We start from the raw sequence: 27,495 nt of genomic DNA, 5'->3' as shown, positions 1-27,495 counted from the left end.
AAAACACATTAGAAATATTTTTTTTTTGTTAAGATGATAGTACAAAAAAGATAGAAAAGAGGGGGCCATATTTGATTCTCGATGCAAAAAGGGTGTGGACCGCCCTTCTTTCACATAAATTCTCCAATATATTAACAAGTCTCCTTACTTGATCAAAATCTCACACACACTTATAATCATAAGCATAATCTATTATTTATTGGATTCGTGCACACGAGTGTTGGTATAAATTGTTAAGATTTATGAATTTGAGCTTGTAAGACTAAATTAGAATTTTACTATTATCACTATTGGTAGACAATCTGTAAATTATTATGTAAATTACAATTACATCTTAAGTATGCCCTAACTCTGGAAAAAATTATTGGATTCATGCTTAATTTTCACGGATGCAAATCAAACTCTAGCATATCCATTTGATTTCGAGTTATTATTAACGAAATAATAATAATTTTGTAAGTAGTATTCATATAATATTAATGTATTTTTAAATATATTTAAAATATAAAAAATAAATAATATGATATTTAATATTATCAAAATACCAGTGATAGAATAATTTTTTTCACTAATGGTTTATCAATAATAAATTTCTAATTTTATATTATTTCTTGAATTTTATTTTGAATTTTATTATGTAAATTCTATTTAAAACTATTTCGATATTTATTGTTAGAATATATTAATGACGATATCTTCTTAAAAAAATGGTTATCTGCCCGCATCCTCAGTTTTAAATTTTAAAAGGATTTGAGATAAGATTTTTGTGATTTGATTTAATTTAGTTTAAATCACAATATTACCAATTAAAAATATTTAAACGTGATTAGTAAATATAATTATCTTTTGAATTTTTTTTTTTTAAAAAATTTCTAAATAATTTTTTTGTATATTATTGTAAAATAGAATGTAAAATTAATTGAGAGAAAATAGTAGATATTCCAAGGAGTAAAGTAGCTTCCTTTTAATTAAAGAGGACAGTGAAGGAATAATAAGGAAGAATTTACTTGGAAAGTGGGCTAATAAGATAGAATAATGGAACAGCTCAGGACACGCAAACCACAACGTCTAAGATTTCATTTAAAACGGGGGTTTCAGATGTTATGTACAACTCTCAATGTTCTACTTGTTTCATTCATTCCTCCAGGGGGAAAAAAACTGGTAAATAAATGAAACAAGATCACCTCTAATTAAAGCCAGAGAAGAAATATTAAAAAACAATTAAGCTTCTGGGGCAGGGAGGAAAGAAGAGGAGAGAGGGAAAAAGGAGAAAAGTGGAGGTGGGCTTCACTGAGAGGCCATTGCTTCTTTGCCTTTGCTCATTGGCATATTATTCTCTCTTTTTTTTTTTGGGTATTTTTCTTTATTGTTTCCTTGGAAACTTCACTTTTTTATTTGTACTTTACTTTCTCTCGGTTTCCCTTCTTCTTCTTCTTCTTCTTCTAGCTGTTGTGGGTTTAACTTTGTGTTTTCTCTCTTTCCCAAAGCTTAACAACAATGGCAGAAATAACCCATCCTCCTATGGACCAGCTTCAAGACCTTGAGTACTGCATAGACTCTAACCCTTCTTGGGGTACGTTATTATCTGCTGTAAACTAAAACAAACAAAGCGGTAGATGAGAAAATAAATGGGATGGTAATGTCTTTTGTTTTTTTTTTTTGGGTCGCTACCAATATTTCTTGTCTTTGTTGTTCTCATTATGGTAATGTCTTTAAGCTTTACGAGCTTATTATTTACATTGGATGGTGCAAGAAGAAAGAGATGTGGTGGGTCATCGAAATGACTAACAGCAAAAAGAGTTCTTTTAGAGTCAGTAAAATTAAAGTCAGTAACTTTGTAATGTAATAGGAGACATTATGGCCTAGGGAGTTATTTTCTTGCTGTAAAGTTAAACAAATGCTGATTTTTTCTTCTCATGAAGTTTCTTTGTTTTTTTTTTTGGTTCTTTCTGATATTTTCCCGGGTACGAAACAGAAAATTCCTTGGTGCTCATGGTTTTTTTCAGGATGTTGGGACTTTACTGAATGTCATTTTCGTAATTTCCCTTTTATCTAACTGAACCTTGCTTGCCTATACAATATTTGTCATGCATGAAGAATGCAAATGCTGGGTATCGTTTGCTTTGTATGATTTTAGTCAACATGGAAATCCATTAAAAAACTTTAGGGAACATGGCTTTAGTATGACAGCAATGACTATTTGTTTTGTAACACGCCTATTGTTCTCGAAGCATATAAAGACCGGCATTCTTGTATACATGATCACCTTCTGTTAATATATATTTACTCAGATGATCGATTCTGTGTTGGAAGAGATAATGCCATTTTGTATTTCTTCTAGCAATCTGTATCAGGATATGATGTTTTGTATAGGCTGAGGGTGATGATGGTTTTAACCTATCGACTCCGATAGCAATTAGATTTGGAGTAAGATAGGTTGAGAAGAGTCTACTTTGTTTCCTTCAAGCATTAAGAGATTTTATCAATCCCCATTATAAACAAACCTTGATTTTGGCAAAACCAAGCATGTAGGTGTCATGTATATTCCTAAATATCTTGCTCATGCTTCTGAAAAAAATGCTTTTACTTGCAGCTGAAACAATCCTATTAGCATTTCAGAACTACATCCTGATGTTGGGTACGAGTGTAATGATCCCTTCGTTGCTCGTTCCGGCTATGGGTGGAAGCGATGTAAGCTCGTTATTCTCAACTTTGTTTGTTTGTTTTCATCTTAATGTATGCTCGGTTTATATCATGAGTTGTAGGCAGGCCAATGGAACTATGCTGGTAACTTATCAGTTCCCAAGTAGTATTATTTCTGAGGTCAATACACCATTGATAAGTTGAGATCCTTAACTCCCTAGGAGGCATTATTTGACATGATAAATCATGCAATTATTGTTCTTCTGAACATTTATACTGTTTTTTAATCCATATTTTGGCTCATAACCAGAGGGACAAAGCATTGGTGATACAGACTTTGCTCTTTGTTGCCGCCATTAACACACTTCTCCAAGCGCTTTTTGGAACAAGGCTGCCAGCAATTGTTGGAGGCTCTTATGCTTATGTTATCCCGATAGCCTATATAATAAACGACTCATCATTGCAACGGATTAGCAACCAACATGAGGTAAGTTGCTTGTTCACCATCTGTTTCTCTACTTTTAGTCGCATACAAACCATACGGATACCGTTGACCAGATAGAACTCTCACCCTTTTCATAACTTCGAATAGCTTATTACACCTACTTAACAATTGATTAGGTTTCCGTCTTAAGAATACGATGCTTATTGCAAACACTTTTAATGAATCCAACATATTTGAACTCAGCGTATCAAAAGAAGAGCTAGCTTTTATATCCCACTAGACTCTGTCGATTTCCTTCTCAGAAATTGAACTTTCTCATTTGGTAGGGGGTAATTTGAAAGAGATCTTCCCATGTGATTGGTTTGCAGAGATTTATACAAACTATGCGAGCGACTCAAGGAGCTCTTATCGTAGCCTCAAGCATACAAATTATCCTTGGATACAGCCAAGTTTGGGGTCTCTTTTCACGGTACTTCGTTAGCATATGAAAATGTGAAGTTGCTATCCCTCCAGTGTTGGATTATATGGTTCTTCACTGTTCTTTATGGTTTTCAATGCAGATTTTTCAGCCCTCTTGGTATGGCACCTGTGGTCGCATTGGTAGGCTTGGGATTGTTTCAGAGAGGATTTCCTTTGGTTGGTATTGCTATGGAACAGACTTATTTCCCCTATTACGTGGAGAATTCATTTAGTTTACCCTGAAGCATGAGACTTCTCTTTACAAATTGTTTCAGCTGGGAAATTGTGTTGAAATCGGGCTGCCAATGCTGTTGTTGGTGATCGGAGTGTCGCAAGTAAGTGAATAGTATCATATTTTTGCTCTCCCTTTATTTCATAATTTATTTTTAATTTTTCATATGTTACGGCTTTATGGGAATTGGCAGTATTTAAAGCACGTGAGGCCATTAAGAGATATCCCTATTTTCGAAAGGTTTCCTGTATTAATCTGTGTTGCAATAGTTTGGATCTATTCCCTTATACTGACTGCCAGTGGGGCTTATCATGACAAGCCGATTGCTACTCAACTTAGTTGCCGTACTGACCGAGCAAATATCATATCGACTGCTCCATGGTATAACAGAACATAAACTTCGGTTTCTCATTATCTGTGTTCTGTTTTCACTGGTTCAGACATTCATGTTCAATGCTTCAGGTTCAAGTTCCCTTACCCTCTTCAATGGGGACCCCCTACATTTTCAGCTGGGCATTCCTTTGCTATGATGTCTGCGGTTCTCGTGTCTATGGTAGAGGTACGTCCACTTGAAGTTCAAACTGTGAATAATTTCTGGATTGATGAAATTGCTTCTTAATGTTACTTATGATGATATAGTCGACAGGAGCTTACAAGGCGGCATCTCGATTGGCTATTGCAACTCCGCCTCCAGCTTATGTGTTAAGCCGTGGGATTGGCTGGCAGGTGGGATGGTTTAACATTACTAGCACTAGTTTACTTTTTGTACTCTTTCCTTTGATCAAACAGGTAACAACCAAACCAAGCTAAGATCAAACTTGGACATTATAGAACTTGAACCTAAGCCCTCGATTTTCGAGTCTTTGCCTTACCCACGTTGGCAGTCTATTGAATGAATATTTCTTTCATAATCTTTGCAGGGGATTGGTATCATGCTTGACGGTCTATTCGGAACGGTCACTGGTTCCACAGTTTCAGTGTAAGATACATGCTTTCAGACCAGCAATTGCTGCATGCTGCTTGTGTTGTATTCTTCTCCATATTGTTGATAGATATCATGGTTATATGCTTCAGGGAAAATGTTGGACTCCTCGGACTAAGCCGTGTTGGAAGTCGCAGAGTAGTTCAGATATCTGCTGCCTTCATGATGTTTTTCTCTATCTTGGGTACTTCATCTTACTTGAGACATCCATACATGTTATATTCTCAATCTTCTTTTCGAAAATTTTCATATATTTGGATGATCATAACTATTATACTCGTGTTGTGTCGATGTATTTTGCAGGAAAATTTGGTGCAGTGTTTGCATCCATACCATTCCCAATCTTTGCAGCACTCTACTGTGTACTTTTCGGTCTTGTCGGTAGGAATAATTCGAACCCGAAGTTGTATTTTTCTCTCGTGTTCTTAGAACCTAGATGAAAAAAATGTTGCTTGCTTGGTTGATTCCAGGTTCAGTTGGACTTTCCTTTCTGCAATTCACAAACATGAACTGCATGAGAAACCTAATAATAACAGGGCTATCACTCTTCCTGGGGATTTCCATCCCACAATTCTTCAACGAGTATTGGAATCCGTCGCATCGGGGCCTCGTTCACACGAATGCCGGATGGGTAAGCTTCTAAACTTGTCACATTGATACTGTTTACAAAATGTTGAAGCGAGTGCGTGTGATTTTGCAGTTCAATGCATTCATGAACACGGTATTCTCGTCTCCGGCGACAGTGGGACTGATGGTGGCGGTGTTCCTGGACAACACGATAGAGGTGGAGAAATCGAAGAAAGATCGAGGGATGCCGTGGTGGGTGAAGTTCAGAACATTCAGAGGAGATAATCGGAATGAGGAATTCTACACTTTGCCTTTCAATCTCAACAGGTTTTTTCCACCTACATAAAACAATAACCTTTGTGGGGACCGTCATTCCAAGTTCAGGGCTTTGCCAATTGCACATATCCTCCGCTAATCTAATCCAAATTTTGGATTTTTTTTTCGCTTCATCAGTTTTTGCATTAGGTCTATTAATATTCAAAACAACGATGAACATGATCATTAATGGGTAGTAAACCATAATTCTTGTATTTTTTTTCTTATCGTAATTTTAATTAAAAATTGATTCATAATTGTCCTTTTGTATCTTATTTTTAATATCGTAATAATCTGCAGTTGCCAGTTTAATTATAATTAAGTAGCACAATTTAATTTAAAATATTCGACCAATTAAATACGTCCAGTATGTTTTTTTTTAAAAAAAAACAACATACAGAAACTATGTAAAAAAATTATAATGTAAACCATTCAATTATCATTCTATTTCTGATTTTATTGTAAGATTAAATTTTAGAACAATTTTATTTTAATTAATTATTTTTCAAGTGATACAGTAACATATTTAGATGTCAACCTCTACACATCCTATTAATACAGATTTACTTTTAAATAGCATGAACCAAGTTAAAGAGATGATTGTTGTCCCTAGGAGTCTTGGATTCGAGCACTAATCTCCACAAAGTTGTTTGGGCATTCATTGTTAAAATAATTTTAGAATCTCTAGAACATATATACCTTGTAGTCACATATGTTTAATAAAAAAAATTACTTCTAAATAAATTAAAAAAATTAATCTTTCACATTTATAATTGTATCCAGAAAGTTTCTTCTTCAGAATTATATTAGCTCAGCAGATGTGTATGTATATCCTTCCAGACATCTCCCTCTGGTAGTCTGCAGTCCTTGGATTGAAGGTTTTGGTAAGCCCACTAAACGTTCACCTTTTTTTGAGCCTTAAAGCATGGGAATTGATATATAGGTATGCTTGATGGAACATATTATTGCTCGCAAACAGAAAATATTCGTAAATTTTAAAAAAATTCACATTTAATATCATAAATAATAATATTGTTGGGTAAATTATACCATTTCTCACTGAATTATACTCTCTCTCTCTCTACTATTTTTCTCACCCAACTTTCAATTTGATCAATTTGCTCGCTGAATTTTACAATCTAATCATTTTGCTCATTCGACCATTTTCTCTCGAATAGCTGATGATGTGATTTTTTTTATTTAATATAAAATAATTTAAAAAAATAAAATTAAGATAGAAGGTGGCCATGCCACCGCAGACCACTGTAGACTGTGACCGTTCAATATTAAAATAGGATGGATCGTTTTGACTCGACATCTTTTGAGTTTGAAAGTGAGGAAACCGAAACATTTCAGTCGATATTTACGATTTTTGGGATATTTTCTGATGAAATAATCACTAAATTTGGATTTAGGGGTTAATATAAACAGACCCATAAAATTTAGATCGAAAAACCACAATCTACGATGATCGACAACAGCCAAAATGAAAATGACGTGTGGCCAACGAAGAGAAAATGAAGAAGAGAAGGGAATAGGGTAAATTACCTCATGAGTAACTAAACTTTATTCTTTCTCTCTCTCCCTATTTTACTCACTAAAACAACTTCATTTTGGAATATATTTGGGTTTCTCAAAATAACATCGTTTTGAAGCTTGTGCCACATCATAACGCCGTTAAACAGTTAACGTTAGAATGAGCAAAATAATTCAATCTATAAAGTTCAATGAGCACATTGAAAGTTGGGTGGAGAAAATAGGAAAGAGAATAAAATAAGTGAAAAAGGTGTAATTTAACCTTTATTGTTTTAAAAATAAATTTATTCGAATAGATACTGTTCCTAAAATTAACACTAATGAAAAAAACCAAATAAACTTAAAAGAAAAGGAGATAATAATTTGATTTTTCTAATATTAGTTACAAAATAATATTATTCTTGTATTTTACAAAGATGGGTCGTGGGTATCGTCCACTTCAAACTTTAACGCCCCCAAAATCCTACCATTCTCTCTACAACGAAGGGATTTTGGTTAATTGAGGTGCTATGGTTCATTATCGGCTCTGTTTTGAAAATCGGATCGAACCGGTCGGTTCAACAGAAAATCGTTGTTTAGTCTGATTCAATCTAAACCGGTTGAACCGCTATTAATGAATCGGCCAGAACCGTTCGAACCGGACCGGCTGAAAACCGGAAAACCGGGATTTTTGTTTTTTTAAAAAAAAAATTTAAACCAAACAACGTCGTTTGTTATACGAGCCAAGTCGAACTCGAGTATTGCTAAGCTCGACTTAAACTTGAAAACTTTAAAAGTAAGCTCAACTTAACTCAAACTCACAAGCTAAAAATTATCAAGTTCAACTAAAACTCGAAATATAATATTGAAACTTGAACTCAAAAAGGCTTGAACTCAAAAAAAAATTAAAAGCTCGATTGAAGCCTAAAATTCGGAGCTTGATTGAAGTGAAAGAATAGTTCACTCAATGCTCACCAAAAAGGCTCTATGATTTTAAATGCCAAATTACCTCTATTATTTATAGAAGTTAGTTGTGATGCGCTTCTATGTTTCTTAGCAATGTGAGATTATTTTGTTCTCATATTTTTACTCTTTAGACTTTTGGGATGCTCTTCTATGTTTCTTAGTCGTGTGATATTCTTTTAAAAAAAAATTAAATCAAACAATATCATTTTGTAATGATTTTTTTAACACTAAATTTATTTTTTAATTATAGTTATATAATTATATTTATTATTTAATATGTTTTACCTTAAATATTATGTTGTAGTTAATTTGAATCATTTTGTTTCACTTAATTTTATGGTTTTTAACTTATATATGTTATGACTTGCTTTGAATATGACTTGTGATATAAAAAATTATTTTTTATTAAATATTTTTTATATTTTTATTTAATTTTTTAAATAATTATGATGTCGTCCGGTTCTTCCGACCGATCGGATCGGTTCAACCGGTTGAACTAATAAATCGATAGCATGACCGATTCGCTAACCGGTCCGGTTCTGAAAACCATGATTATCGGTTTAGATCTTGGAATGATAACTTTTATGAACCTCATTACAAAGACTTATGACTGACCTCGTTCCCTGTCACAAATAAATTATGAACATCAACTGTCAGCCTCAGATAAGATTGGTTATTTTCATTGTCGTCATTACATAATATCTGACAATGTAGGCAATTCTTAATCATCATATGCCTCTAAAATGCATAGCTTCTGACTAAGAGCTTAAAAAATAACTTTATAATTTGATGATAAAAACAAAGTCGAGAGCCTCAGAGATCAAATTGGCATCAAAATAATGTAATTATTCAGTCGGTAATTCCAACTATAAAATAAGAAATCATCATTGGCTCCAGAATCCAATCCCTAACAATCCTGTCAAATTGAGAATGTAATCGCCGAAAACGGCACCGTGGATCACAAAAGTTGAGATCCACGGGTTCCTATCAGAAGGCGAAGCATTAGATTTATTTCGGTCCAATCATAGCATCGCCGGTCACCGCTTTTTCATTTTTGCTACCGGCGACGTGGCATCGGACCCAACACAATAAAAAAATGGATATTCGAATATGAAAAGGCGTACACCTCAGAGACCCGTTTCAAATCAACCACACAACGTAACAAGCTTTCGAGGGGAGACCTCGTGTGGATTCCCGGCCAATGATCGAGCAACCTAAGAACACGAATCAGAGGGCTGACATTGGCTGAAGGAAAAAGGAGATTTTCCAAAGCTTGCTGCCGTTGCTGATTAAAGTGTCATACGGCACTTCCTATCTATGGGATGTCTTCGTCATTGGTATTTCGCTACACCAATCAAATACAATTATTCAAGAAACAAAAGAAAAACCCTACAAATTTCATGATTTGGACGATGTGAAGGAAGTGATCGGCAGTGGTGATTTATAGAGAGCAATGATGTCAAAACCCTAGATGAGGAATGGGCTCTGTAATTGAAGGCTTCATTCATGGGTTTAAAATGACCGGAAGGGGCTTTAGGGTTGTCGTGAATAGGGCCAATTGTTTTGCTCCGGGTTCCGCTGATTTAAAGAATTATTTTTTCATTACTAGGGACGAATCGTTTTCTTTTTCGTTTTCATGAATATTAATTATAATATAATATTTATTCAAAATATTTATTAAACATGCATAATGTATAACTATCATGTAAACGAAATTGCTCAACCTTAATTTTTTTAATGAAAATAACACTCTTTAACCATTAAGTTCACTTCCTCCGTCTACTAATTTTTTTAAAAAAACTCATAAACCTTGCAAAATAAAGATTTATACATAATTTCTATCATATACATATAATTAAGAGTGTTCAAAAACATTTTATCTAAACTATTCAACCTGTTGATCCGCCGATTCAGTATAAAATTATTGCGTATTTTAAAAGTAAATATCTGATTTTGCGGGTAAGATATTTGACCCATTATTTTTTGACGAATTTTTGAGTCAGGCCCGGGTCACAAAATTACCCTTAACCGCGTACCCTATTGAATCTCTATTTTTTTCAAATTATTTCACCTTAACATTTAAATTATTTATTTTAATCTTAAATTATTTTAAATTTAGTTTTTCTATTAATATGAGATAAGTCCAAGACAATATTTGTTCAAATATAATTCTCACCCTTTTGACATCGTACACTCACACCTCTTGCATCTATTGTGCTCGAACTTGAGTCTTCAAAAAATAATAACAATTCTTTTACTACGACCACTTGGTTCGTGCTTTAAATTTAGCTTTAATTTTATAATTTTACTTTTTTTATATTTTTAAATTATATAATTTGAATTTATAAATTTTATATTTATGTTATGTATTGTATAAACTTTTAAGTTTTATCTTTTTTATATGTTTTTTTCTAAAAATTAATAATAAAATAAATAAATATTAATTGGATATCCATGATCCGAAAATACAAATACTTAAATTTTATGGATAATTGGCTTACGGTACCCGCCTCTTACGGGATAGGTCATCGACTTAGGCTTTGCTGTCAATAAAGTCATCGTCCTTAAATCTGACTTTTTGGTGCGAAAACTAAAGATATTCTCAAGTGTTGCTTCCTTCCATTATTATAAAAAGTTCAAACATTTACAAATTAGTAGACTTTATCTCTCCTTAAAAATCGGATGACGTCTGTTAGTATAGAATTAATAATAAAGCCCAAAAAAATAAAAATCTTTAAAAATTATATTCGCCTGCTGATCAACACTGACATATTATTACTCTAATTTTAGCCAAGAGTTAATATGGACTAAATTGAATAATTCAGATTTAAAAAAAAAACTAGAAGTGAACTGTATCGTCCAACCAAAAGGATAGAACACCACACAAATATTAAAATAAATAAGAGTAAATTACATCATTCTTCACTGAATTTTAATTTGATCACGAAATTTTACAGGTTGAATCATTTTACTCACTTTACAGTTAACTATTTAACGTTGTTATGAAATGGATCAGTCATCAAAATGATGTCGTTTTGAAAAACTCAAATATACTCCAAAACGACATTATTTCGGTGAGTTATGGTGTAATTTACCTTTTTTCCTTCTCTTCTTCATTTTCTCTCCACCGATCACCATGTCATTTTCATTCCGAGCACAGTAGATGGTGGATGTTCGGTCTCAAATTTCATGGGTCGGTTCGTCTCGACCCCTTGAGTCTGAATCTGGTGGTTGTTTCACCAGAAAATGTCCCAAAACCTGTGAATTTGGACTGAAATGTTTTAGTTTCCTCACTTTCAATCTCAAATTCATGGACCTCGTAGCAAGTTCTGATAAAATGGAGGTTGAATTCGGACCATAAATTAATTTAGAATTTATATGGAAAATAATGAAACGAATCAAGAGGTAATAAACGAAATTATATAAATATCTTTAACTCAAATTAGAGTTATTTAAAATTTTATTATTAAATAAAACAAGTACACGCTTAAAATTAATTCATAGAAATAAATAATGTAGCAATAATCTTAAATATCCGACAGCTCAAATAATAATAAAATAACAAGAACAGACGTAGCAAAGCTGACAATATTTTCTTAACAAAAATAAAAGGCTTAAAGTATAAAATAAGTTGTTAAACTATATCTATTTTCAAGAATAGGTGTTTATAGTATTTTTCGGTATATTCAAATTTTAACGTTACAAACGTTATTTATTTAGGTGATCGAGTCGTTAACGACATTAATTTTTTCGTTAAGCGACATGTATCACAGTCTTATGATTTTAAAATTTATTTTTTTAAAAAAATATTAAAAATATTATTATATTTATAAAAAAAACTTAATTTCTCTTAAATTATAAAATAGCTTCAAATCCCCAGAATATCTAAATCATACCCTTAATCCGCCAGCGGCGTAATCTCTGTCATCCTCCTAGTCATATGTCACCGTATTTGTTGTTGATTGGCCGTAGAAATCGCGTTGGATCGTGATTTTCAACCTAGGGTTCGAGGGGTATAGAACATTAATTCGTCGTCAATCGGTCACGATTTCATTGGGGTTTTGATCACCGGGGGAGGGGAGGTCGGGTGGAACTTCATTGACAGTAAAAGGTGGTGGCCGACGTGAATTTAGGGGTTGAAATGAAGATTTTTAAAGTTTTGGATTTATTTTGAAACTTCTGTGTTTTATTTTTAAAAAATATATAATTTTATTTTTTAAATTTTATACAAGTTTTAAAATTATCAGATTGTGACACGTGTCATTTAACCGGAAAAATTAACGTCGTTGACGACCCAGACACTATTTTCTAAACGGGTAACATTTATAATGATAGGCATCTGGATAAACAAAAAAATACTAAAAACACATATTTATGAAAATATGTATATTTTAAAGAGAAAAGAACCTCAGTGACAAAAAATGCCTTATAATATATGATTTTAACTAACTTTTTTTGGATTTGCCAAAATGACCAACTAAATCGCAATGCGATCGATAATTCGCAACGCGATCTCCGGTATCGCAAATCAGTTTCCAGATTCGCAACGCGAACTTCGACTATCGCATTGCGATTTACATATTCGCATTGCGATAGTCCAAGTTCGCGTTGCGATTTATTCCAAGTTCGTTGCGATAGTCCAAGTTCGCGTTGCGATTTATTCCAAATTCGTTGCGATAGTCCAAGTTCGCGTTGCAATTTTTTCCAAGTTCGTTGCGATAGTCGAAGTTCGCGTTGCGATTTATTCCAAATTCGTTGCGATAGTCCAAGTTCGCGTTGCGATTTATTCCAAGTTCGTTGCGATAGTCCAAGTTCGCGTTGCGATTTATTCCAAGTTCGTTGCGATAGTCGAAGTTCGCGTTGCGATTTATTCCAAATTCGTTGCGATAGTCCAAGTTCGTGTTGCGATTTATTCCAAGTTCGTTGCGATAGTCGAAGTTCGCGTTGCGATTTATTCCAAATTCGTTGCGATAGTCCAAGTTCGTGTTGCGATTTATTCTAAATTTGTTGCGATAGTCCAAGTTCGCGTTGCGATTTATTCCAAGTTCGTTGCGATAGTCGAAGTTCGCGTTGCGATTTATTCCAAATTCGTTGTGATAGTTCAAAATCGCAACGACGGTATTGCATTTGTTTCTTAAGAATTTTATCTAAAAAGATAGTATTCGCGCGGACGTGTCGAAGACACGTATTACCACGACCCCGACCCGACCCGACCCGAGACTGACGGCGACGGCGGCTGCGTGCGAGAGTCCCCCTTGTTCTCTATCACTCAACTAGGAAGTGGGAAAGCCAAGCCTTAAATACTATTCCCAATAGTGTTTCCAATACTATGTGGGATTGAGCATTATCAACACTTGTTCTCAATACTATGTGGGATTGAGCCTTAAATAATGATATTATTTTTGAATGTTTTGCTTAAAATTGCAATAATCGCGATTGATTGTAGATTGACTTTTAATTATGACATATTTAATCGTATAATACTAATGCAATTGGTTGTTGATTCAGTTGTTTTAAGGTGCATGATTGTTAATTGTTTCCTGAATAATCACATTGTATTGGAAACAAGTGTTGGTAATGCTCAATCTCACATAGTATTAGAAACACTATTGGGAATAGTATTTAAGGCTTGGCTTTCCCACTTCCTTGTTGAGTGATAGAGAACAAGGGGGACACTTGCGCGCCGCCGCCGTCCATCTCGTCTCGGGTCGGGTCGTGGTCGTGGTAATACATGTCTTCGACACGTCCGCGCGAATACTATCTTTTTAGAAAAAATTCTTGCGATTTTGGACTATCACAACGAATTTGAAATAAATCGCAATGCGAACTTGGACTATCGCAATGCGAATATGTAAATCGCAATGCGATAGTCCAAGTTCGCATTGCGATAGTCGACTATCGCATTGCGATTTACATATTCGCATTGTGATAGTCCAAGTTCGCATTGCGATAGTCGAAACTGATTTACGATACCGGAGATCGCGTTGCGAATTATCGATCGCATTACGATTTAGTTGGTCATTTTGACAAATCCAAAAAAAATTGATAAAAATCATATATTTTTAGACATTTTTAGTTAATGATGTTATTTTCTCTATTTTAAACACTTATTTTATACTTAAGCCAAAATAAAAAGATAGTAAATATCTATATAACCTCCCCAGGTCTGAATCCCATACGCTCATGTTTCGGTTATTTCCCACGATTATTGGTTTCCTATAATATATATTAATATTAATGATAAAGGAAAATGTCTTCTCCTTAGTTTCTACTCAACCCCACCAAATTCCCACTATACCCTTCTCCTCTCCACCCACCTCCAAATGCAAAAGCTCACATCCATAGCCCATAAGCAACTGATTTTTTTTCTGTGTATTTTGAATACAATGACGTCGTTTTTTATTCACCGGACTTGTTAACGCGTCGACTGAAGTCGTTCCTTTCAAGCCAAACAACATCTTCTTCTTCCCTCCAAACATTCAATTGCATTTCATTTGATTCCATTTTTTTGTCTTTCAAAATTCCGACTCTTTTAATATCGCATGCTCCTAATTTTCTTGTAGTTTCGATGTGTGCGTTTCTTATCATCCGTTGATTTTATTTATTTATTTTTCTGTTCTGGTATGAAGCTCAAGTGTGATTGTTTCCCTGCTTTTCTCGCACTTTCCTCTCTTCTATTTTCATGGAATTCCTTTCATCAAGGTCTGTTCCCCCTCTCTTTCTTATCATCTTTAAAAGTATTATGGTTGCTTATATCGGATATTAATGAGAATTCATGTGTTTTCAACGATATGCTCATTGTTAGGCTGTGATTAGCTATAACTTGGAAAGTTGGAATTAAACCGGAGCTTAGACCCATGAATTTGATGGAGAAGCACGATGATGAACGCTTTGTATTTCCTTTAACAAGTCTCCAGATTGGGTAATTCATTGACTTTTAATTGTTCTTATCATTTTTATGTTTTTTATATAAAATTATCATTTGTATGCTTTGTTTTAGACTTTTTGTACAACTTCATTAAGCTAAGGTTTTGGCTTCAGCTACTACTCCATACATTAATGTTATGAATAAACTTCTTCATACATTGTCGTTTTCTTCGGGTGATGATTACTGATTGCTTTTTTCTGATCAGATTAAAAGATTATTTTTACACGGTAAGTCGGTAACTGTGTGTTTCTAAGGACTTGATTTATAGGAAAATATCAAGGCCCGAGAGAAATTTATTTGTATTCTAAGGACTTCCTTTATGGGAAAAGATTAGAACCAGAGGGTACTACTCCGGATTTCCTGCTCATGAATTTTTGTTTTGTAATGTATGATTGCAGGGACTTGCAGTCTTATCTTTCGGATCTTAGCCTTTTCCTGGCCACTAGAAGTAACAGATTCTACATTTTGGTGCACAACAGGCCATGGCTGAGGGGCTTGGGTTCATGGCCAGCTCACTTGTGGTGGCAATTGATGGTTATCAAGGTTATTGAGAACGCCTCTTTCTTTTTCATTAAAAAAAGTCAAATAAGAGGATTATAATTTAGTTAAGCAATTCATTATGTATTTCGCAGTCCAGGTCATCTCCTTTGCTAACACCAAGGGCCGTAGGGAGAGAAAGGAGGGGAAGGAAGCTTCTTCCAAATCAAATGCTGACAATTCAAAAAAGTTTGAGAGGTGGTTCCATTTCATTGATGCTGCAACATTGTCTAAAAAGGGGGCATTACTACGTGAGCTGCATCGGACTTTGTATGGCTTCATTGTATTTGAAGTCACATGGTCAGATGTTTGAGGTATTAACTATTTCAATGAGCTTCAGGTATTTGCTCTTGGATATACTCATTTTTTTGTTTGTAATTCACCATCAAGGTCTTCATTAGCGTTTTTCTTCTCGTATGCAGACTGATACATCTCTGGCCATAGAGGCTAAATTCATGCGAAGATGGGAATTTGAAAGCATTGACCATGCTGTAAATTCTATATCATCATGGTTCTCGGGAGAACAGTTGGATCAGGATTATTTAAAAGAGTACTTGAATCCGACAATTGGTATGTTTTGCCTTCATATTTTAAGACATTAGTAGAAAAGTTATCTTTATGATTTTCTAGGGTGCAATAAATTACCTTTCATTAGCATATGATGTTTAGGGGGTGCAATAAATTATGTTTCACTATCATTTATATCGTTTTGGACATGCAAATCTGTTATAAATTTAGAAATTGCAAACTGGAGATGCATGTTTGCAGGAACCTTGTAGTGTTGTTAAGAGTAAAGTATATTTGGTTGCTTTATAATTCTAACTAGGTGTAGTGTAGTTGATGGAGGGTTAAATCAACTTTTAAAATATGCAAATAAATGATTCCTGTTTATATTTATGACGTTAAAAAGCAGTTCAATGTGTATATTCATTATTCTACCAGAGGGTTTTGGTCTTTTGGTTTATCACGGTCAAGTCAATTGTTACATTTCAGTAATGCATAAAAATCTTATCTATTCCCTAAGAAGGTAATGAGAGTCTTTTACTCATTCAATCTCATATCCTCTCTCCTTAACTTTATCTTATGTTCCCTTTGAACTAAAAAACATTGATAAGTTATGAGTTATATAAGAGGGTTGGACCTAGCACTTCCATTTCACTTAACAACTTAGAGTAGTAAACCCCCTCTATTTTAATTACGCACTCCCAAGTAATTTTGAGTTATGGTGTGAAGCCAGATCATGTCCCGAGTCCAGCACTATTAGTTTATTCAGCCTTTTACTGTCATTAAATATGGTCTCAGCTTCTGTTTATTCCAAAAATAATGTTTTGTTAGGTTTTCCAGTATTTGAATCTTTTGTTTAAGGTTCAATAATTTTCTATAATCTTTTCCACAAAAGCTGTAGAAAAATCTATTCCAATTTGGATATCCTAAATTATGACTGGAATTTTATTTCTTCCTCTAGGTCTTTTTTGGCCTTTATTTGCTGGTCTGGTTTGCCAAGGCTTTATCTTTGGACAAAAGCTTGATGGAGTCTTTAGTGTCTGAATCTTAAACAAGCACTTAAACATGTGGTTTTAGTACACTAGTAAGGCAGATGACACTGGAAAGGAATCATGTTTAAGTTCAAGTGTTTCCAAAGTTGTGCTGTTTTTAACGTCTATTTTGATCAAACTTGCAACTCCTCTTATCTTATAGATGTGGTGAATAGAATTTTCCAGTTATGCTGGCTTAGCCGAAATAAGATTTTTAAGGAATGATACAATAGACCTGTCAGTTCTCTACAGTATTGCAGAAAAACTTCTTTGATATAATGACCTGTACGTTGGCTTTTCATTTAAAGTGTACTTTTATGAGTATGATTGATTATTAGTATCTCTTTTCTTTTCTTAAAGTTATCTTATACAATGGGTAATGCAATTCTATGCCTTCTAAATCAGTAGTATATATGTTATTTCATGCTTCTTAGTTGAATTGAGGTTGGTGCCCTCAAGTTTCTGGTTGTTGGCGAAAGCTCCTTCCATTGATCTGATTACATGCAGGAGTTTCCTATAAGCCTTTGTACCCTACTTTTTGTTGGTGAAGTTACTATCATGTCTTTACACTACAATAGGTACAAAATTTGTTTGGAAAATGGGCAAAGAATTGCTTGATGCCTTCAATTGGTTGTCTGCATATCAGTCTATATATCTTCCACAATGTATATCTCATTGTCGGGCACTTCCACCACATGATAGTCCTAGAAACCTGAAACCACATTTCTCACTTTTTCCCTTCTCAATATAATCAATTTTCTGTTTTAATAAAGTATTTAATCTGGATTGTTTTAGCAGAGGCCTTCTATGATATTGAAGAAGAATTTGATGAGGATGATGAGGATAGTTTGAGCACTGAAGAATGTTTCTCCCATGATCATTGTGACAATGGTGATTTAAGGGTTTACCCAGCAACCGTGGACTGCAAAACTTTTGAGCCGCAAACTCCAATTGGGCCTTATAAGAGAAGGAAAGCAAGGAAGGTAATCAGTACTGGAGTTGAAGTTGATGTGAATTGTGAGGAAATCCAAAGGCCAGATGAAAACTCATTAGACAATTCTACCAAAAATGCAGTGGAAGCTACAAAGTATAGGGATGTTCTTCTTTTGTTTAGATTTGATGATAGAGATCTCCCATTTAAATTACAGCAAATAATAACGCCTGATCTGAGGCTACTTCGTTTGTTAGAGGCTGGTCTTCCATCTTGGGTCATCGTCCTTCAATCGTATCCTGGCTTTTGCCATATCTATCGCCCATGGATGTGCCCGCTGGCCAGAGCTCTATATGTTTCAATTTCAGTCATTACTGTTCTAATAGGGTTTTATGATTTATACAAAAATGTTCCTGTTCTTAAGGCAACTGCTGCTCGTTTATGTGGGCCACTCTTTGATTGGATAGAAACCTGGGAGATGGTATCAAGGATCAAGTATTTGGGAACTATGCTATTTCTACATAACTGTCAGAAGGCTGTGAGGTTGGTTTTGACAGTTACACGTGCTGCTCGATCATTTTTCTCATTTCTGTGTCTACCACTGGCAGAACCATTTATGGACTTTTTGAGCTTCCTTTTGCCAATTTGGAATATGATCAGTGATGTAGTGGAAAGCTTCTTTTCAGTCATATGGATTGTGATTGGTTCTTTGTACAATCTATTGGAGGATCTCGTGGAGTTTGTTCTGATGCCTATATGCTTTATTGGTGTAGTTCTCCGGAACATTGGTAGGTTATCAGATGATTGAATTTTCTAAGGTATTTCCTTGTTTAAGGCATTGGCTCAATGTGTTAATTATGTTCGTTCTTCTTATTTCATGCTACTACAGCAACTCCCATCCTGTATCCTACATTTTGGTTTCTTTGGGAAATACTATATGCCCCAATACGCCTAGTCCTTGCATTAGCCAGATTTGTGGCTTATATGTGTCGGTTCATCTCTCTTTTGGTTGGAGATATATGGCAGTCTTTTTGGAGCATAATTCAACTTGCTTCAGCTTCTGAATCTACAGTGAGCAATAGTGAGGTTTCCATGTGGCGATCACTTTGGAATGACATTTTTTCTCAGGTTAGAAGAATTATTGTAACTTTGATTAATGTCTTTCTTGATGTTTATTTACTTATATTTTCTGTTGTCTTCCAGGTTTTTCGTGCTCTCAGAAGTATATTAAATGGTTTTGTTGCCTTCTTCACAGCCTGCAATAGACATCGCCTAAGGTCCTGCATTTTATATGCCTATTTTATATGCAATAGACCCTGTATTTTAGATTCAACTAGAGATCCAAGAAGGATAGCGTTGAATTACCCCACAAAATGAGTGGAAACAAGTCGTAATTGATTTTTTTTTAATTTAGAGCTCCTTTGAATTGTGGCTTTTCTAATAATGAACGAAACACTGGCCCTTGGGGTGGTTTTAATCTGTAAGGTTTTTAACATCAAGACATTCTAGAATTTGAATCACAGTAGCTTAAAACCCTCATTGTAGTTAAAACTTTAGTTGTTTCGCGAGGATGAACTAGGGGAAGAGATGTTTTCTGTTTTGCAGTAAATGAATTTAATTTCCAGGCATCTGTGATTTTACAGTTCCATTAGTTACTTTAGGCTCTTTTGTTTTGCGTGAAAATCTTTTCTTTGATGACCATGCCCAACCTACCATGCCAAATGAGTACTCTTTTACAAGTTCCAAACCCCTTGGATCTAAAATATCTACTACTGCCATGCTTTGAAACACTTTTGTAATCCATCTCTAGTATAGCTTCCCTCTATTTCACTTGTGAAGATAAATTACCTACTTTTTAACAGTATTGTTAGTTTTTAGGGCTTTCATTATGTAAATATTAGACTGTTTTATCAATGGACAATTGGTCCATCTATTATATTCACTCATCCCCCACGCTTAACAAATTAACAATCATCTCCCAAAATAAATAAAATTTTCCCTGTTGAACTAAGCTCAACCTCAAGTTGTCGTTGTACTTACACGATCATTTTGCTTACAATGTGTACAGCATTTATAATCATGTACGGCATGTTGTTCAAGGACCATTTGGTAGAGCCCCTGTACCACGAACCTCATATCCTAGGAGAAATAAATCAATACATGCTCTAAGCCATGTAAGCCTTCGTAAACTTGGATCTTGTTTTATCTTTTGTTCTCATCTTCACTTCCTTTTTCCATTATATGGAAGACATGTTCCGTTGCCACACTTATAATTCATTTTTTCACAATCATCTATTCTATATGTGCACAACCCCTTGAGCTGATTGATATTTCATAATGTTTCAGCAGCCAGAAATAAGGAGTAGAGTCTTCGGTGGGTCGTATCCTCCTGCGTTGTCATTTTGAGTTGAAAATATGAAAGAAGGTAGTCCTTTGTTCTGATGAACAAACGTCCCAATACAGAAATCTAGAAACTCTCAATAACATGCCTAATTGAAAGCTAACATGAGCCAGTCCCATATCAAGTTCAAAAAAAAAAAAAAAAAAACTGAGAGGCGAGGAAAAGAAAATACCACTTGTATAGCTTAGAGATAATTCTATTCTTTTTATGCCTCTGTGTCTAGGAAGCTGTCTATTTTCTCTATTTCTATTTCTCGATGTTCATTAACTTTAGCTTCTTTTTGTTTTAAATCCTCTATGTTATCTTAACGGTCAGCTTTCTTTGTAACTATTATGTATATACATTTTATCTCTATTTATTTATTTATCCCAAGAAAAAGGGAATGTTGGAAAGTTCTGAATATAACCTTGACCTGGAATAAGGATGATAATTATGGATGTCAAATTATCATCACAACATTCCTGTAAATGTAAATGTTGGGCTGATTGCCGAATTTCTGGTATATGCTAATGCAATAATGAATTGGCACAGCATACATACATGCATAAATACATAAAAACGTACATACAGGTGCACATGAAATTCTCACCTGCATGGTTATACAAACAAGTTATGCAAACAAAAACATAATACCGGTATTACATTAAGTACACCTACACCTTCTGTCCTGTAATCTAATGAGGTCCTAGCTTTCCCTCTGATTTTCTTACTGCCAGCCAGACATCACCCTGCTTCATTGAAGTAGTTCTGCCATCTTGTATCATCTTCCTTTGATCCAGCATATAAATTTCACTTGAACCGAATCGTGTCTAGAACTTGGTTAAATTGACAAATCAGGGGGGAAAAAAGAAAATGAAATATGGTACTTCATATCTATGTTAATCTTAACTTTTCATTTTGCTTCCGTGTCCTTCACATGTTTGAAGTAAGGTATGCAAATATAACTCTCAAAAGACCTACCAAAATACATGGAACATTTTGTTTCCTTTACAAATGCATGCAATTTTATTTAGCATGTACCTGTTTCTGACATCCACACTCAATTCAAAGTAACATAGCAATAGTTTTTTAAGAAGAGTTCTTACCTCGTTTAATGTTGTCCTTTTTGCAATGTGTTTCCTCTTGTTTCTCCTGTGGAATTTCAAGGAATTTTGTAAGCTCTTGATATGCAGCCTGTATGCATCTCTTTGACTGCCCCACATCCATAGCAGCTTTTAGAAGATAAGTCTCAAGCTTCTCCATTTGACAGAGTGCATCCTTAATACGAGAAGCCGCTTCATGGACTGACTGGAAATGATAACTTCCAGTGTTTGTTATGGCGGCCAATGTTTCTGCATTGATGTTGGGTATATCATATAAACATTTCCTTATATTTTTTGGGATTGAATTCACTGCATGATTGCAGTTATCTTGGAGAGTTGGCTCCATTCTTGCGGCTATAGATATACCACGAATAGATTCCACCGCATGCTCAACAAAAGGTCCACAGTCAACCAACGGGCCAGCTGAAACGTCGAAAGTATCTTTTACTGCCGGTAACATGGTATTTTGATCAGGTGGATCCATTGACTCCAAATGAGTGACCTGATCTTTATGAAGATTCTTTCCAACTTCCTCCAGGATTGTATTTGTTACACCTTCCTCCTCCATAGGAGTGAAGGCTGTTTCGAGGTTTGAAGTCTCTGAAGGAACACCCAATGGTTTCATATCATACCCAAGAGCATTTTGTGGTACTTCGTCAACTTCATCATCTGCGAAAATGTTGAAGAAGGAAGTTATGTAATTAGTTCAGCTTCTACTATCGGAGATATCTCAGAGACTAGTATCGGATCAAACAAAAGAAATATATGAAGCTAAACTAGAGTTATGACTTCAGATTTGGAGGAAACAAATATATTTATGTTGTTTCAAATCTTTTAAACACACATATCTGACATGGATACGGAGAATTCGATCCTCCAAGAACACTCCCACTATGAAAATGGCGATAGAACTGCAATGAACATCATCATAAAGCAAGGGACAAGAAGAACAATGATGCTGCAAGTGGTACCTACATCCATTTCCAGCAGCAGATATTTGGCGAACCTTAATATTCGGTAAGCCAGAATGCTGGGGACTCGATGCTGATGGTCTTTTGTCTATCTTCGAAGACCATGGCCATGAATTGGGAGGACTTGGAGGAGTATCGACTAGCAAGAAACCACAGGCTCCATGTCCCTGTGTAAAGAATAGTAACAATCCTTTATCCGTAAAAATAATTCGTTGTGTGGAGGTTGATTTGGGCGGAGCGCCGCGAAAGAGAAAATGTCGACGGTAAATTAAACATGATCCTTGGTTTATACTTTAACTCGCCAATAGGAAGAGAACCCTCAAGAAGTAATTTAACCGTTTGTATCATCATAGAGGGAAAAGGAAATGTAATCCATGCACAATGAAACAAAACCTGCAATTCAATTTCATAATTTCTATTCATGCAGTGGACTCACTTTTTGTTTAAAGATGCATTTTAAAGATTTTTTTTATCCAAAATGCATGCAATAACCTTTAAAAGCAACTTTATCCATCTCCATTAAAGATGAAAACTTTAGCAAAATCATAAACCCGAACCATCGAAAGAGAAGAACATGGCAGCATACCGTTATAGTACTTGGTCTCTCCGGATATTGACGGGGCAGGCTCCGGCGTTGCACTGACACATGGGTGCCTTGACATCATCGCACCATTTGTAGAAACTTCTGCCATAGGTGGCATTGCCGCCGCATTTACAATTACGAGAATAGTATCTTCTTCCGTCGTTGGTGACGCCGTGGGCAACAAAGACGGTGTAAGCCACCCCGCAGTGGCAGCGCAGCACCGGCAGGAGGTGGGTGTCGACCGGAGATGAAGCTTTTGCCGTTCGGTAGTTGGAAGGGCAATCCAGTGCCCAGTGACCTGGCTTTCCGCAAGTAAAGCATGCGCCTTTCTGCTTTCTTTCAGCCGAACTTTGCCTCTCAGATTGATCGGCTGCCATTTTTTTTAGGCTTTTCTTATTTTAGCAGGACTCAGTTTTTCAGTACATGAAATTACTGACGCTCAAAGCTTTCGTCTTTCATTGCTCGATCTTTTGGACTTTTAGTCGCTACTTCCATCATCTTCTGACAAACACAATATTCCTTGGAAAAATGAACCCATTCTTTTAGACTTTGCCACTGCCAGAACATTGCTCAAGCACTAGAGACGATAATGGTTAATGTGAAAAGGTTAAAAGTTATTTTTAAATATATATTTTCTTATATTTATTTTAAATTAACAGAAAAAGAAACTTTTTTACAAAAATTTTCTTTTACTTTTATAAATAAGTAAAAAGTAAAAAAATAAATTTACTATTTAATTATTCATTTATTCTTACTTTTATTTTACTCATTCAATTTTTAAATTATACTTAATATTATATTACATTTATATGTTAATCGATAATATATTAAATCAATCATTAAATAATAGATAATTTATTTATTTTTATAAAAATCGTATAACTTTTTATATTTTATCACATCAATAAAAGACACTTCCTGGAAAGAAAAAAAAAGAATGGGTAGAAAACATTCAATTCATATGACACAAAAAGATGTTTGATTGAGAAATAATAAAAAAAAATTAAATGATATGTGAGTAAGAAAGCATACATATGTGGCTTCATCCATCATTTTGTATCATATTATTAATACACTACCAATATTATGTTGTTGAAGAAAACACAGATTACGAAAATGGCAATTTTCATGTGATAAGGAATGCAGAGAATAGGCAATGTGAATGAGTCAACTCAGAAAAACTCAATCGGAAATATGTGGCCAACCCAGAAATCGAAATACTTATAGATAACTACTGAATGCTAAACAACCATCAAAGCAAGGGCATATATTGAATACGATCTCGAGTTCCAACTCATTTAGCAAACACTAGAAATTCAAGCTCATCCATAAGAGCAAGATAATTCAGATCAGAACAAGTCCAGCAAGTCTTATAACAGTCAACAGCAAACTTATAACGTTATAAAATTTATGTCATCAGACAATAACTAATTCTTTTAAATACTAAAAACGGTAAAGTAGCACTTGCTTCACACAAAAGAGAAGACGGTTGAAGCATATGTGCCCCCGGTTTGGTGCAGCATAGCATCAATCTCATCTCCATCCTCCATCTCCAGCTGGAAAAAAGGAATCATTACGCCATCAACAACTCCTAAATGCAGATGCATATCAATACAAGTAATTGTTTGTGTATGAGAGAGAAATGAAATGTTACCTCGTCAGGAGTTTGCTCGCCTCGCAGGCGGCGGCCATCAAACAAGAAGGCAATGGAGTTGAAATCCACAGATTGGCGGTCACAGTATGCATTCATAAGCTTCTTCAGTTGTGTGCTTCTTTTGATCCTGAAGAAAACTTCATTCCCGTCCTACAGTCATAATACAATTTAGTCATAATAATAATAATAATAATAAAATTTTGAGGCTTTAATCCAATTAGTTTTACTACAAATCTCAAATTCACTACAAAATATCAACACCTTCAGTCTGGGATAGTTCTAAATTTGATCTCACTTAATATTTTAGTCAAATCAAAGTTTGTTTAAGGCCACATCAACCATTCAATTTCTCAAGCCTGGAAATTTGACAACAATTGAATTATTATTTGTATAGCAAATCCAAAATCCCATCTTTTATCATGTAATTCCAAACTGGATTGCAAGAAACAACAATGAATCTGAGAATACCAGAAATAAGTCCAAGATTGAACAATCTAACATATGCTAACAGACAGCAAAGACAGATGCAAAAAGTCAGCACACTTACAATGACTTCAAGAAACACAACTACAAAGATGCATGAAAAACAGGGTGAAAGTAGTGTTCTTTTGGAAAACAAAAAGAGATTGTGCCATAATTACCTAATCAAGGAATCCTTACAAAAAAGGAAAAGTGGTAACAAAGAACAAACCATATCTTTCAGACCCTAAAGTAAAAACATGTTAAATTAACTACGTAAAAGAGCAAGAGTAAACATCATAACCGCACCTTCAAATTAACATCAACATATAACACTGAAAAGGCAAACAATTATTACACAATTTTTTAAATAACAAAAAAAAAAAAACAGAAATTGACTCTAAATCTCAAACATTAACCTCAGTTATAACAAGAACAAGCCAAAGTAGAAATAACAAGCAAGGGTACTCGGGTTTTCATTCTTTTGCTAAAGTACTCGCCAATAACACTTGTATATGATCCTACGAATATATGAAAACTTTTTTATTTTATTTTTTGAAACAGAGTATGCCCGTGTTTCATGCATACATGTATCCAACAAAACCTCCGAGTTAGGGTAACATACGCAACAAAGAAGAAACTTTGCAACTACCCAATCACCATCTCATTAATTCCAAACCCCAATCGTCACAGACCCAAAATTACGAAATCACTACTTACACATACGAGCATAATTTTCTACATGTGATTAAAAGCAAATAATAAAACAACCCGACAAACTAATTGAAGGTGTGTAAACTCTTTGGGAATACATTTCATCTTCCAACAAAGATAATCGAAGGATACAACCGGAGAACGCGATTAATTGAAGAAAAATTATTTTTTCTTAAAAAAGGCAAATAAACCCTAATAAGAGACCTGGCCTTTGACTTTCAGATTGATGTGAGCGGCAGACTGATCACCGGGCTTCTTATCTTCCTCTTGCTGCCCCGACATTGTTTTCTCGGCGATTTCTGCTTCCTAATCTACTTTAATTTGATCTTCAATCGAGTTAGGGTTTCTATTTTTTCTGGTTTCTATTGCATTTATGGAAGCCCGAACGCAAGGATTCCTTACTGAAGTGGAAAATAATTACTGAATTATTATGAATATTTGTATGTTAGGATTCCTTAATGTTATTTATGATTAAAATATTATATTATATATAATTTTAATATCTATAAATATAAATTTTAGAAAAATATCGTATATAATTTATATTTGAATAAAAAAAATATTGTCAGATCTCTTCTTTAATATTAAGAAGTGACCTAAAAAATCAATAATATTCAATTATTATAAATGAAATATGTTCAGCGAATAAATAGATCAAAGATTTTTTATGTATATAAAATTTTTACAATAATTATTATCGTATTCATTTGTTAATACTATATAAATTCTACATATCAATACAACATAATAAATAATTACATGGGGGGATGGACTTAGGCGGGTCGAGTGAGAGTGATCGCTCTCTAAAAATTTAAAATTATCATTTTAGATTTTATTTATGTATTTTTTATTGAAAATTTGTTTTCACTCTCATTTTATAAATTTAAGTTCACCACTCACATAAAATATTGAGTTCATCACTGATTATATTCTTTAATCATGGATAAAAGTAATTTCATATTCATTAATTATATTAAATCAAGTAAGAAGTCCACCAAACATTATACTGGGAATGTTGTTTTACCTTATTTGATTTTAAGCAGGAATGTAAGATTACAATGTTGATCGTAGAAATTTTGTTTTCTCTCGGCTGCTCTGATCGCTTTTTAGGGTTTTTCCCTTTTTTAGTCAAAGGAAGAGTTTGATTGTTTTCCCTTCATCACACGTATCAAATTAGCAAGTGAATTCGAGTTATTAACATCGATCATGGCAGAGTTAAAGTACACGCAGGAGAATTAGATATTGGAGAAGACGAGGAGGAGACCATATCAATTGAACAACAATAAGCGGATGGAGGAATAACCTTTGAAAACTATTTTGTGGGGCTGTTTTTAACTGCTAGTTTGGTGAATTTTCAAGCAATGAGAATGATACTCGTGAATGTTTGACGACCAATAAAAGGCATATCCATCATCGAATTGGGAGAAGAGAGATATCCTTTTCGCCTATATCACGAGATGGATGTCGACAGAATAAAAAACGAAGGGTCCTGGTATTTTAATTCACACATCTTGGCATTCCACAAGTTGCAACAAGGAGAGGACTCAAAAACAGTACCACTTCACACAGTCAATTT

At 34.4% G+C, this 27,495-nt stretch overlaps 3 protein-coding genes and 3 non-coding genes across 6 annotated transcripts; 2 read left to right on the top strand and 4 right to left on the bottom strand.

The window, feature by feature from the left end:
* The first annotated feature begins 1,376 nt into the window (after positions 1-1,376).
* LOC120120969 (nucleobase-ascorbate transporter 1) lies at positions 1,377-5,674 on the top strand. The gene is made up of 14 exons (XM_039140458.1): positions 1,377-1,573; positions 2,594-2,691; positions 2,954-3,130; positions 3,457-3,557; positions 3,649-3,724; positions 3,823-3,882; positions 3,973-4,160; positions 4,242-4,338; positions 4,419-4,505; positions 4,700-4,758; positions 4,854-4,945; positions 5,065-5,142; positions 5,232-5,392; positions 5,462-5,674. The coding sequence occupies exons 1-14, from the start codon at positions 1,498-1,500 to the stop codon at positions 5,672-5,674; spliced, it is 1,563 nt and encodes a 520-aa protein (XP_038996389.1). The 5' UTR covers positions 1,377-1,497.
* A 3,255-nt stretch (positions 5,675-8,929) lies between these two features.
* On the bottom strand, positions 8,930-9,018 carry LOC120121140. Its single transcript, XR_005515961.1, has one exon. It is a non-coding gene; the product is annotated as a small nucleolar RNA snoR77Y (small nucleolar RNA).
* Positions 9,019-9,052: 34 nt separating this feature from the next.
* On the bottom strand, positions 9,053-9,205 carry LOC120121141. The gene has a single exon (XR_005515962.1). It is a non-coding gene; the product is annotated as a small nucleolar RNA snoR2/U65 (small nucleolar RNA).
* A 194-nt stretch (positions 9,206-9,399) lies between these two features.
* LOC120121142 lies at positions 9,400-9,464 on the bottom strand. Its single transcript, XR_005515963.1, has one exon. It is a non-coding gene; the product is annotated as a small nucleolar RNA U49 (small nucleolar RNA).
* A 4,946-nt stretch (positions 9,465-14,410) lies between these two features.
* On the top strand, positions 14,411-20,835 carry LOC120120968. The gene is made up of 10 exons (XM_039140456.1): positions 14,411-14,826; positions 14,930-15,046; positions 15,451-15,595; positions 15,685-15,903; positions 16,012-16,159; positions 17,923-18,843; positions 18,945-19,183; positions 19,259-19,332; positions 20,124-20,229; positions 20,402-20,835. The coding sequence occupies exons 2-10, from the start codon at positions 14,982-14,984 to the stop codon at positions 20,459-20,461; spliced, it is 1,977 nt and encodes a 658-aa protein (XP_038996387.1). The 5' UTR covers positions 14,411-14,826; positions 14,930-14,981; the 3' UTR covers positions 20,462-20,835.
* A 3,570-nt stretch (positions 20,836-24,405) lies between these two features.
* Positions 24,406-26,328, bottom strand: LOC120121055 (small ubiquitin-related modifier 1-like). The gene is made up of 3 exons (XM_039140529.1): positions 26,124-26,328; positions 24,747-24,896; positions 24,406-24,648 (listed from the first exon to the last, which is right to left on the bottom strand). The coding sequence occupies exons 1-3, from the start codon at positions 26,199-26,201 to the stop codon at positions 24,562-24,564; spliced, it is 315 nt and encodes a 104-aa protein (XP_038996460.1). The 5' UTR covers positions 26,202-26,328; the 3' UTR covers positions 24,406-24,561.
* Between the last annotated feature and the right edge of the window lie 1,167 nt (positions 26,329-27,495).

This window comes from Hibiscus syriacus, unplaced genomic scaffold (assembly GCF_006381635.1).
Source record: "Hibiscus syriacus cultivar Baekdansim isolate YM2019G1 unplaced genomic scaffold, ASM638163v2 tig00110356_pilon, whole genome shotgun sequence".
NCBI lineage: Eukaryota > Viridiplantae > Streptophyta > Magnoliopsida > Malvales > Malvaceae > Hibiscus > Hibiscus syriacus.
This window is presented reverse-complemented; position numbering and strand designations above follow the sequence as displayed.